Source organism: Haemaphysalis longicornis, unplaced genomic scaffold (genome assembly GCF_048455015.1).
Source record: "Haemaphysalis longicornis isolate Haplotype H1 unplaced genomic scaffold, Haemaphysalis longicornis Haplotype H1 scaffold_1, whole genome shotgun sequence".
Taxonomy (NCBI): Eukaryota; Metazoa; Arthropoda; class Arachnida; order Ixodida; family Ixodidae; genus Haemaphysalis; species Haemaphysalis longicornis.
Window position 1 is genome coordinate 354,552,917 of NW_027526203.1, and position 12,508 is coordinate 354,565,424.

Genomic DNA, 12,508 nt, shown 5'->3' on the forward strand with positions numbered 1-12,508 from the left:
TACTGTTATTTTCAACTGGGGCCATAGCAGTTGTTTGTGCATTATTTTGTTTCTTCTTTTGTGGCAACCCTAAAACTGAGGAATGTTGAGTTTTAGCTATGTCAGTATTGGCCAAAACACGTTGTTTGTTTTTACAGGTGACGAACAAAAAAGGAATTCATAGATCGCTGATGAGCATGAAGAAGCTGTTTGCTGGAAGCAAGACAAGTCCCCAAGGGCCACATGCATCAGTTAACTCAGTCGTGTAAGTTCTTTGCATCTGTATATCTTGCAGACTTCTGAGCATACACGTATGTGTAGGATGAGCTTGGCAAAACTGTGCACGTATTATATATAATGAGAGCTGAGAAAAAAGATGGCGACACTAAAGGCGATCAAACCTGATGGTTAACGAGGCAGTACCCACCCTATACTCAGCAGTGTTCACTGGGCAATGGAGTGTGCACAATGTTCTGGTAAACACCATATTGTTCACAGACTTTTTTGGGCGTTATGAAACTGAAATCATGTGGTGATTGTTCTAGCTCCAGAACTGTAACCTGCATTGTAGGTTTGTGTAAAGGGGTAACTGCAGGGTGCGATTTTTGTGAGTGATTGCTACAAGCCTAACTTAATAGTTTACAGTGGACTGCATGGGCTGTGGTAGGGGGGGAGCAGCCCTGAAGCAACCGACAGTGATGGAGGGGTGCGGCGGCAGTGTATTATGTAGCGTTGGCGACAACTGGCCGCTGTCGCCTTAACTACTAGTAATTTACTGCAAACTATAAGGTTAGGCTTGTCGCATCACTCACAAAAATTGCTCCTCGTGGTTACCCCTTTATTGTGTAGAGTTCGGGGTCTCCGTGGCAACTTTTGCGATGTAGAAGTGGCCTGCAGCTACTCTGTGTGACAGCGATCCTGTAATGGAACAGAAAGTGGGAGTGGAGGGCAGCCACAAGCGGCAGTACTGAGCTGACCTTAGCCATTCTTGCAGAGGTGCTGCAACACTTCTGAAATGGGAAGCCTCATAATATTACAAGTTCAAGTCTGCGTAAGCTTCTACTTCCACTGTCCTTCGAACCAAAACATCAGTCCAGAGCTATCTGTTAGTACCTTCAGTACAATAGTGTTTTAGCTGTTGGTGCAGGAAAAAGCCGCAGACTTGCTATGCTAATGTGTCATAGTTCCATGAAATACGAAAGCATTGTTGCGACTGATTGCTGTTAATGAACTAGGTGGTTTATGATTTGCTACTGTTATCGGTAATTCGTAGGAAAAATGTGGTGCAAATACTAGTCATACGCTACTTTCATTGTAGTTTGTTAAACACTAGCTGATCGTTGATAATTTGCTGTCATTTGAAAATAGATAATGCATTCATGGGGTGCATCACAAAATGTTAATAAATTAGTTGTTGCAGGATTTTTGCTGCAGTTTTTTACTGTTGATTGCTGTCAGTATTGTGCTAATAGTAGTTGTCCTACTAAAGGCACTTAAAGCATGTTACATTATGTGGCTACAAACATCTGAGCCAAATATTGAACATTCACCGCCTTTTCCTTGTGCTTGTGAGGAACTTGTGTCGGAACACGTTGTGTTGAAACACCAGCTGTCGCTGCTCTGTTGGCTGTGGCTAGTTAAAATAAAGGTTAATAAAAAGTAGATACAGTCGAACACGGGTATATCGAACACAGGTATATCGAATTATTGTCTATATCAGGGGTTCTCAAGCATGTTGGTCCCAGGGAACCCTGCTAAGTTCCGTTAAGTGCCAAGAAACCCCCCCCCCCCCTCCCCCCCTTCCTCCCGCCATTTTTCATTCCGTTCATGCTACATTAACGGGCAATAAATTCAAAAGCAAGCAAGGGTATCGTTTTTTTCCCCGTTGACTTTACGCGAATGCGTACGCTAGCGGCATCTATCTCCAAACAGGAGAAATGCGCATGGGGGTAATATAAGACTGAGATTCAAGTGCAATAGTTTAACCACGTGGCCCGTTTTCGGAGTCTGGCTGGCTACAAGCTGCTGGCGAGATTTATTGCGCAGCTCGCGCGTTTCTGTTATGCGCCGAGATGTGCTTACTGACACTCGGGCGTGAGTAATGGAGGTTCCTTAGATCGATCGCACCTCAAGTTCACTATATAAGACTTTGCGACTGCGGAACCAGGGAAAATTTATCAGTGGCTCGCGGAACCCTGAGGAGGGGCCTGCGGAGGGGTTCCGCGGAACCCACTTTGAGAAACCATGGTCTATATCGAACACATAAATTATCCCCTCGAAAATTCGGTGTAAAAGTATAGAAATTAGTACGTTTATATCGAACGGTATTTTCCCATACATTGGCTATATCGAACGCCACGTGAGCTGGAAGGTGGTCTTTGGCAGTCGCTTAGCGGGCGACATCGCGCCTTTGCCGGAACCCGACAGGGACAGAAGCCCGAAACGCCAGGAAAATGTCACAGTGCGAGGTAGGGATGCCCCGACTGCGCTCCGACTGCACACGTTCTCCGAAATGAGGAACAGCTCTTTTTTTCGGTTAGCTACGTTCCCAGGCTTGCCGAAAATAATTTTTTCTCTCTCTGGGCCTGTCTTCCCCCAATGTCGCCTCGGAAAAGGGAAGAGAAGGAACGAAGGCGCTGGCGGCCTCCTCCTTCTTTTGCATTTTGCTGTTGTTGCTCTTTCGAGAGTTGTCCCGCACCTTTCGTAGATTGCTGTTTCTCTCGGAGGTGACCATCGCGAGTGCTTTTTGGTGAACGTTCAGAGAGCCTTGGAATCGTTACCATCAAAGTTCTTGTGTTGCGTGCGCGTTGTTCTTCTTTTGCGTACGTGTTATTTGTGCATGGTGTGCGAAGGCGCAGCGAACGGCTGGAATTTTCGAGTTGTGCATTGTCGGAAAGCTCGACCTCGAGCTTTCAGCGGGTTGAGGCGGGATGGAAAAAGTCGACGGTGTGTCTGCCGACGACTTCGTGAACGCTGACAGCAATGTTCAGGCTGTTTCGAGCCTCGGTGATGAGAATATCGTAGCTGCGGCCGCAGTAACCCAGGCTGATAAGCTCGAGTGGTGCAGATCGTCCGGACGAGGAGGCGGCTGCGCGATCGTACTCCGCCGGTGAAGTGGTGGCTGCGTTCAGCTTGATTCGCCGTTGTTGCGGCGACATGGAAGGAACTGGGCTGTCGCACCTGGATAGTCTCGAGAAGATCAAGAACAGCATCTTGAATTTTATTTCCAGGACGAAGAAGCTGGCCAAGATCAGGGATTTTTTTCACGCAAATAAAGCATCCTGTTGCGTCGTGAGTGTGGAATTAGTTGTCATTCTTCAATGTGCAGATCGGTAAATGATCGTCCACCACAGCTGAGGTCTCAGAGCCCATATTTTTTATATCAAATTTTTCATATATCGAACTATTTCGCGATCCCCTTGGAGTTCGATATATCCGTGTTCGACTGTATTGTCAGAACCTATATGTTGCAATCATGGCTCCTGATGGTTGGTGTCAAGAGGCATGCGCCGGAGGCTGGTCAGCTGGTTCTGCTCAGCTTGACCTCTTCACGTTTTGTAACATCTCCACTTATGATGGAAATCCTCTCGGGAACAGATTTCTTAAGACAATACACTTGATTGCCAGAGGGACTGTTAAGTAACAGTGAAAACATTTCAAAGCTTCTTTAAAGGGGCTTAAAGCCACTCTTGTGGCATGTCCTGATACTGCTATGGGGCCCCAGTCTTGTGCAATACGTAGTTTCACTAGGGGGAAAAAAAAATGGAGGGTTGTGTTGGGAATTGAGCAAACTGCTACTGTTTTGGTGTGCTTTGACGCAGGGGCAGTAGGTTACCCATTGTTCTATACTGCCTCCGAGGGTGAGGAGACAGGGAGCAAGAGAAGGTAGACCAGCAGAGACCACTCTGGCACGTTATAGTAACTGTACATCATAACGCTTCTGTGGTATCACAGTCCGATCACACGTTTTCTCATTCGGAATGCATAGCAGGTTTTCTCCAGTGTGATGAAGCACCACACAATATGTTCTGAGGTACCGCTGCCTTTATTATTATAAGGCAGGCTAAAGCTCTTTAAAAATATTGGTTCTGCTATTGACATTAACCAGAAAAAGAGGACATGTTCAAATTTCAGAGCAAAAAAAAAAAAAAAAAAAGAAAGAGAGAGAGAGAGAGAGGAAGATAAAGCTCTTCTAACAAATGTATTTTAAAGCGGTGTTTTAACAATTTGAGTTTAGGAGCTACTTTGGGGTACCTGTTCATGCTGTAACATGCTTTGGTTTTGTGCAATTTGGTAGGCAACATTATTAAGAGCAAATTCGTTGAAATGATGCATAGCTTGTGGAATGTCTGGGTGATGTTTGGGACGAACATGGTGATGTTCATGTGCAGCATGTGTGCGCCATGTATAGGTGGTAGATTGGGATGAAATCTATTAATGGCACATGGCTGCTGCACTGACATTTTTGCTTACACATCCACGCTTTCTCAAGTGCTGTGCATGGGTGTCGTCCTGGCTGTGAGTTGGTAGATCCTCATGACAGTGGACCCTGCTCTCTAAATGCCGAAGGTGTAGCAGCAGCAGTGGTGGTAGTGGAACGTTGCCCCTTGCACATGCACCTGGTCGACTCGCTCGCTGTTCGGGTGGCAGGTACGGCCAGGATGCGCCCGAGCTGCAAGTGCGCCGCCTGGGGGATCTGGCCTTCCTGTTCCAGCTGTACGAGTTTGCCTACCAGGCGTACCACAGTGCCAAGAGGGACTTCAGCGGGGACAGCGCCTGGCTGCACCTGGCAGGGGCTCAGGTGGGCTCCCTTTCCGCTCAGGGATTTTTACTCTCAGAAAATTTCGTTTTTCTGTCTGTTTTCCTCAAGTTTAGGGCCCCACGAGCTCTAAAACGAAAGTTGAGCTTTTAGTGCTGCAAGTATTTATCAGTTATCAGCATGACAATTACTTTGGTCATTAGGCAGTAAAAGTTGTTTTTTTCCTTCTTTTCCTTCTTTTGTACTTAAAAGCTGCAACATTTTGAGCCTACAGCCAAAAAATAAAACTGGTTGTACCAGCATTTACAAATTTAGTCATTTTTACAAACCAGGATTTCAATTTCCTTACCCACCCCGTCATGCCGTCTCTACACTGGAATTTCTTCCTTTCTATAGCGTACACCTATAGCGTACACCTCTAAGAACTCCTGCCCAGAAAACTAGCGGGTTTTTTTGTTTGTTTGTTTGTTTGTTTGTTTTCGAGCTATAGCAGATAGTTTGTGTGCTACCAATTGACGACACCAGGGCCAAAGGGGTTAAGAACTCGGCAGCAAATTTTTTGGATGGCAGCTCTGCCTGTAGACATTCTACATGCATGTCATTTTACCCCATTCCATTTGTGTCGACTGGGCTTGGTTCTGTTGGATCTACACACTTACTTTTCAGTGTATTCACAGGAGCAAAGGCATGACATAAATAATCCTATCAAAGTAAGCCTTACACCATCTTCTGCACCATGGCTTTGCAGCAGACGTTTTTTGTGATGCCTAATTTTGTACAAAATTGTCTCCAGGGGCAGACGGCAAGGTCATGCTTCTTGTCTGTAAATATTTTAGACTTGGGCATATACCAAATATGCAGAGGCAGCTGCTTGTGCATATTGTTGTGTGTAATGCAATACCATGCGCACTGAGGTGCAGTTTCAGTTAGCTTCTTTTCCAACTGCAGGAAATGGCAGCACTAGCTGTGTTCATGGCAGGTGTCAATGCTCAGAGGCCTTTCCCTGTACGTTACATGGATTCTGCCATCGACCTTTACCTCAACACCTGCAAGTAAGTGGAGGCAGCATCATTTATTTTGAACTGCTGTGATGGCTTTGTGGCGAAGGTGTTTTGCTGCTGATCACAAGTTTAATGTTTGCATGTCAACGAAATATTGTCGTTTCAATTGATCATTGCAGTCACTTGGGTTTAGCAAAAAGACAAAGAAATGAAAACCACAATATTGAAAGTAGTTAAGGTTGCAGGGGAGAAAAAGTGAGGTTACAAGATTTACTGGTTTAAGTGGATGCATCTGCAGTCTATTAATTTAGCCTGTTTCATGTGGCAAGGGAGGATCTTGTGTGTTTGTTTCTGTTCCGCAACAAAATCCAGTAATTCAGCAGGTCTAATTGAATACTTGCAGTGTAGAACCAAAAACCTAAAGCCAGACTTGTTTGACCGTGCAGCACAGGCCTACTGGCTCAATGTGTTGTATTCTTGCGGTGCCAGGCAATGCCTTCAAAATATAAAAGGAAAGCCTTTGCATTGCCCGTTTTCTTGCAAAATAGATAGGCAGGTTTTAGTGAACTGTAATGTAAATTACAAGAAAAGGCAAAACATTGCTATTCAACAACAAAAAAAAGCGTAATGCAGAAGCTTTCTCCTAATCAAGCAGATATTGTGCCAGACCGGCTGCCCTTGCGCGTGAGGACATGAGGGGTAGTGGGCTTACTGGGCCTGGTCGCCTGACGCACTTCATGTCGCATCCGTTGGGGGGCGCCACTAGTTCACGCAATGGAAGCACTCGGTGCTTTCGGTTGCTGCGTCCACTTGTGCATGGCTGCGGAGGGAACTTCTCACGAACGAAATAATGAACATATATTTAGTTCTGTCACGCATTATGGATGCGAAGGAGGAATTGATAGTGTTGAACACATTTACCAATTCAGGCTGTTGTACTTGAGCCTATTATTGGCAAAAATGGGTGTCCAACATCAGATCTTTTTTTCTTCACGTGCAATTTTTTTTTTTTTTTCAGAGGATGGCGCTTGCTATTTTTGAGTGACGGAGTTATACATTGCCTTAACCAGCTTGCGTGATGCCAGATAGCTTTCACTTGTTTCTCGAAATGCTTTACCAATGAATACACTCAAGCGGGGCATGACGCTGCGTGACATCCATCTTGAAGGCGATTGTGGTGGAGCTTGAGGTTCAAGCGATTCGTTTGCGCATAATGTAGGGATGTAGACAAGAGTGCTCAATTTACGCAGGATTTAAAGTGGTGATGAGGCCTTTTTCTAGAAAAAAACAGCCTGTATGGTGCTATGGTTCTAGTGCATTTGGCTGGAATACGAAGGTAACAGCGTTGGTGGCCGCGTTAATTTGGTTTTAATTCAAATTAAAAACCAGGTTCAATTTAATGTAAAACCACAGTTTTGAATTTAAACCCAGTGCTTGGGAATTGCCGCCAAAATATCAGCCACATGCACTCGTTTCTATCGCCGTTTATCTCATATCAAAAAGTGGTGCTCTCTAAAAAAATTTGATATACAAAACATGCACATAACTTGATCTCTCGGTGAGAATAACTTGCATATCCATAGAAATAAATTTGGAAAATTTTGTAGCTATGCTACTTTAGCTTTCATCAATATTGATATATTGTTTCTAGTGCAAATACAAGCTTATTTTATTTTCCTAAACGTGGTTTTTCAACCGATGCAGCTAGAGTATAAAAGAATCCAGCTTAAAAATTTGGTGCTTGATTTCACCAGTGCAAAAGACACATGAAATATTCACCACTTTTGCAAAAGTTTTTATTTGAAAGGAATTTTCCTAGAGGGAACATTCCTTTTGCAAACACCTTAGAGTTGGTTACTGAAGGTGGTTCCAATAATATAACCACTTTTTCGATGCGAACCTTTGTACCTCGGTGACAGCTAGGACAGACGTAAAACTTGCATTGCCTTCGTGCCCTGGAAATCAATGCTTGCTGCACTACTGCAATGGCACTTTTAGGTAGTTGATGGCATTGGCTTGTTGCGAAGCATCTACAGACTGCAGCTTCATGCTTTCTCGTTGGCCTGCCTCAGATCATGTCTCGACAGCGGCATCAGTGCTTGTTGCCGACCCAGCAACTTCACCACTAGCTCGATGCCTGCGCTTTGCCGGTGTCCTTCTTGCTGAGTTTCATTAGGGATGCTCTCGTACGATATTTTTTTCCTTTTTTTTTTTGTCATGTACAGGGGTAAATTCGGGAAGCCCAGGCTTCCCACACAGAAGGCGCATGCCTCTTGGCTTTCGATATGTACACAGTATAACCAGGCTAAAAATGATGTTCGCCTACACTGTCGTGTTTTCAAGGAGTTTTCTCACCTTATGAAGAATGTTTCCCGTTTATTTCGCAGTGCTAAAGCCTTTAGGACAATGAACAGGAATTGCTTGGGAGCACCCTTCACGAGAACGCAGCACGCTTGCAATCTGGGCCCTTAGCAGTGATTTTGTCGCCGTGGTGGCGACATGGATGAAGTAACTTGAGATGCAACAACATCAGTGCGTACCTACACCGTCTGCGACATCCTGTTTGCTTGCTGAGATATGCACATATGCAAACAAAGTGACGAAAACACGCACGATGCAGCATGGGCATCACGGCGTCGCTTCCATTGCATGGGGCAGCAGTGCCACCTCGCGGATACCACGAGGAACCAAAATTTGTCGACATGACAGCGACCATTGCGATGCACGACCGTGGCGGCTGAGTGCTTAAGCCCACTACCCCTCTTCTAGTTTTCTTTAATTAACGTGACCAAACGTGAGGCGAGAAACGAGGTGGGTGGTCACTTTCTTTTAGTTGGTTAGCAATGCCACTGAGAATGCAGTCGTGTATAATTTATGAAAGGTGCATGTTGTTGGTCCCAAGCCAAGATGTTGGATTGATTCAGAATGAGTGATTTGGTGCTCACTCACCATGTTTATTTATTCAGCGAAGTACAGCTGATATCAGCAGCTGTCACTCAAAAGTGGGAAGTGTAATGCCCTAACCTGCCAATGCAAGAAAGACCCTGGTATAATATTTTCAGCCGTCCTGCTTTCTGAATCAAATGTTGCATATTCATATGTGCAAAAGTCACTTCATGCTCATATTATCTTGGCAAAGTAGTGTATGCACAAAAATTAAATTGGTGTTGCTTAAAATTGTGTTATCGTTGTGTAGACACGAGGTACTTGACATTTGTAATTTGTCTAGCTGTCTACAATGTTTGGCGGCCATTACGACCTGCTCTCGAACCACTGACCTCGTGCGTAACAGCTCAGCACTCCCCGGCCCGGACTGCAAACTCGAGTAGGGGAAGGTAGCGGGGGCTTGAGAGGCAGCCGGTTCGTCTTCCCCCAGGGTGCCCCAGCTGGCCACCCGGGCGGCCCTGCTGAGTGCCGAGTGCCTGTGGCAGGTGGGCCAGGCGTCGGTGGCGGCTGGCCAGCTGATCCGGCTGACGAGCGAGGGCTCGGACCTGCGCAGTGCCCTGCTGCTGGAGCAGGCTGCCCTGTGCTTCCTGCGGGCGGTGCCGGCCTGCCCGCGCAAGTTTGCCTTCCACCTGGTGCTGGCGGGCCACCGCTTTGCCAAGGCGGCTCACAGGCGCCACGCCTTGCACGCCTACTCGCAGGCGCTCCAGGTCAGGTGGTCCACGAGTGTGTCTCCGTCTCCCTTGGCAGATGGGGTGGCGCGCACACGTACCAGTACACTCGTGCGTGTGGGGCCCACTACTGAAGTAGGCTACAGTTCTGAGGCACGGCTTGTAGCAGGTGCTCGCTAATTACCATATTTGCACGATTCTGACGCGCCCCTGATTGTAATGCGTGAGTGTGTTCATGAATATCTGAAAAAATAATTTAATCTGGAAAAGAAAAAAAAAGGGCCATCCCCACTAACGTGAAAGCTGGTGAGGGGCGAAGCATGCACTGTATAAGTGTATTCTTGGCGCCTTGGTGTTTTTGCCCTCAGAGATGAAGCCGTTGGGGGGTAGAGGTATTCAGCTTTGCTGTAAATGTCTGGTGTCTTTGATGCACGAAGCGTTCTAGCGCGAGATGTTGGAAAACGAGTGTCCCAGTGTGTTCTTTTAGTACGCGTTTTGCCCACGGAGATGAAACGTTCTAGCATGAGACATTGGAAAACGAGTGTCCAGGTGTTTTAGTACAGTGACTACGGGAAATTACGCCCACAGGAGACGCTGACAGCCCAAGCCTTTAAAGGGGCCACGAAGACAAAATGCAAGCTTGGTTCATTTAAAAGATTGCTTCGTTAAATCATGCTGACACCACTTTTAACGTGAACTTCACCCAAATAAGCCTTACAATTAGGAAAAAAGAAAATGGCCGTGTGGCCCCCTAGCTCATTTCCCGCAACAGAACCTATGATGTCATACCAGCCAGATCTGCGATTGGCGGAGGCCGGAAAAGCAAACGTAAATTTGGCAGAACATATAAGCTTGCCAAAGAGCTATTTGCGCTTAAATTTAGGGCACAGTCTTTTTAAATCAGTAAGAATGGTGGGACAAACAGTGGAAGTTGCGAAAACACACGTAAACATAGAAGTACCGATGCGTACCGCTGTTGGTATTGCGCGCACTATGCTTCGTTTAGATGCACAGCACTGCGGGGCTTAGGGTTGTATCAGGCAACACTGGCCGATTGACGCAAGCGACGGTTTTATACGTGACCGTATTGGTTTCTTTGTGAGTGAGCACCATGTTTCATGAAAAAACAAATATTTTCTCCGTGAACAAAAACAAGCCAGGTTTAATTACGGTCACTAGCAAACCAAAGGCAGAAAACGGCTTGCCGCAGTGTGGTGGCGCCATCTAGGTTGACTAACAGTAAGCAAGTCTCCACTCCACAGTTTAGCTGAAAGACCTGTTCTTATGATGTCATTGCATATGTTGTTCAAACGCACGTTTTGGCGCGAGAATCAAAATTTTAGCTTAATTTGAATAATTCCTCAGTGAATAAAGCATCGTTTGCTTGTTGCGGACAAGCGCTGGTGGCACTATAGAACATGAAATCTTTCGAATGAAAAAAACTTGTATTTTGTCTTCATGGCCCCTTTAAAGGGCTTCCCCCCTAAAAAATATTTAAGCATAAATATGCTCACCAGCTGGCTAAAGTAGGCCCATCGAGGAATGGGTGCGCCAAAATGTCCTCACGTGACGTGTATGGATTGTGTTGGATAAAATTGAGTTGGATTTTGAGGGGAGTTTGTGTCCATGGCTTGATGGCGCTGGACACTTTGAAGCTGATTTCAATTTTGCGCCCGATTGTAATGCGCACAGAAATTTGAAGGCTAGTTTTAGCAAAAAACGGTGCACGTTAGAATCGTGCAGATACGGTACTCTCAAAAGTGGCACGGTGGTCGTAGTAGTATGCGTTAGGTGAGCAGAAGTTCACTTATCTCAAACACCGTTATTATGAATGCGTGCGAGGCTATTGTCAGGTTCATTGCAAGTGGGCTCGGTACATTTCTTAGAACTGAAACTGGTGTGTTTTAATGTGGGAGATTGTGAGCTTCAATTTGGGCGACTGTCTGGTGTCAAGTACACGTGCTGACTGCTCTAAAGTGTGTAGATTGAAGGTATATTTGGTAGCCAGTGTTTTACTGGTTTTTATTGTTTGTGGGTGTATTACCATACATTTTGTGTGCAGAGAAATTTTAATTTTATGGAGTTGAAAAGTACTAAACAGATTTACTTGTGCCGTACTTATTGGGGAATTTTTTTTTGAATTATTAAAGAAGAATTTAGAAATACTGCTTGAGAAGTTGCTACTGTGGTTTTTCATAACCCTTGATTCAGGTTGTGACCTGACATTGAAGGGACCCTGCAACACTTTCAATAAGCACTTTCACTCTTTCCTTCGCGTATGGAATCACTGCAAAAGCTATAGTTATTGCCAGCACAGAGCAGCACTGCATGATTTGCTCATGGCACCAGATGTGCCTTCTATTTGTGCTTTGTTCTTGTGCCTTTTTCTTATAATTGCCATCGAAAAGCGTTCATTGCTGCAACTGAAGGAAAACCCGCCAACAGCCGCTACATGGCCTTAGTGACATAAATCGAACCGTCGAAGAATGTCAAGACCGTCAAAGACAGAACAATCTTTTGAGCGAGTTTACGAGTTATCTGATTGGCACAGAGCAGTAATTTTTGGCTGAGGTACCTTGCTACCCCCAAATCTAAGTACTGGGTGTGTTGGGTGACTACGTTCTGCAAGCACTTAAAATTCCAAAAAAAGTTGAAAAAGAAGTGTTTCAGGGTCCCTTTAACCCATAATCAACCACTTAAAGAAACTATTTGGAATGCAGGTGTACCAGGGTCGTGGCTGGAGCCTTGCTGAGGGCCACATGCAGTTTACCATTGGGCGGCAGTCGGCTCAACTGAAGCAGTTGGTTCGGGCCAGAGAAGCTTTCCACCGGTTGCTGGCACAGCGCAGTGCACAGAGTCCCTCTCAACAATTGCTCTTTCTTCGAGAGTTCCTCCTCGTGCTTAGGGTAAAGACACTTTTGGCGAATGCTTGGCCTTTTTATTTCAGGTGATAGACTGGTCCCGATTCGAAAAACCGCTATAAGAGAAACTTGCCTTTCGAAGTATAGTTTTTATATTGCTATATACATACAAAGAAAAGGCATTCTGAAAATTCTTTTGTGTTTTCTTGAGCTGTTCGAGATCTCCAGCGTGGCCTTTTTCTGCTTGTGTTTCTGATTGTGTTGAAGCTAATTTTTATGGTGGTGGGAATATAA

General features: G+C 45.4%; 1 protein-coding gene across 1 annotated transcript in view; it reads left to right on the forward strand.

The window, feature by feature from the left end:
* The window catches only part of L(3)76bdm (trafficking protein particle complex subunit 8 homolog l(3)76BDm), a 117,009-nt gene that overhangs the window by 26,350 nt on the left and 78,151 nt on the right, over nt 1-12,508 (forward strand). The window contains exons 9-13 of the mRNA XM_077686037.1: nt 138-244; nt 4,630-4,780; nt 5,687-5,790; nt 9,116-9,392; nt 12,074-12,259. Of these exons, the coding sequence (XP_077542163.1) occupies nt 138-244; nt 4,630-4,780; nt 5,687-5,790; nt 9,116-9,392; nt 12,074-12,259 (825 nt within the window). The remainder of the gene's footprint in view (nt 1-137; nt 245-4,629; nt 4,781-5,686; nt 5,791-9,115; nt 9,393-12,073; nt 12,260-12,508) is intronic.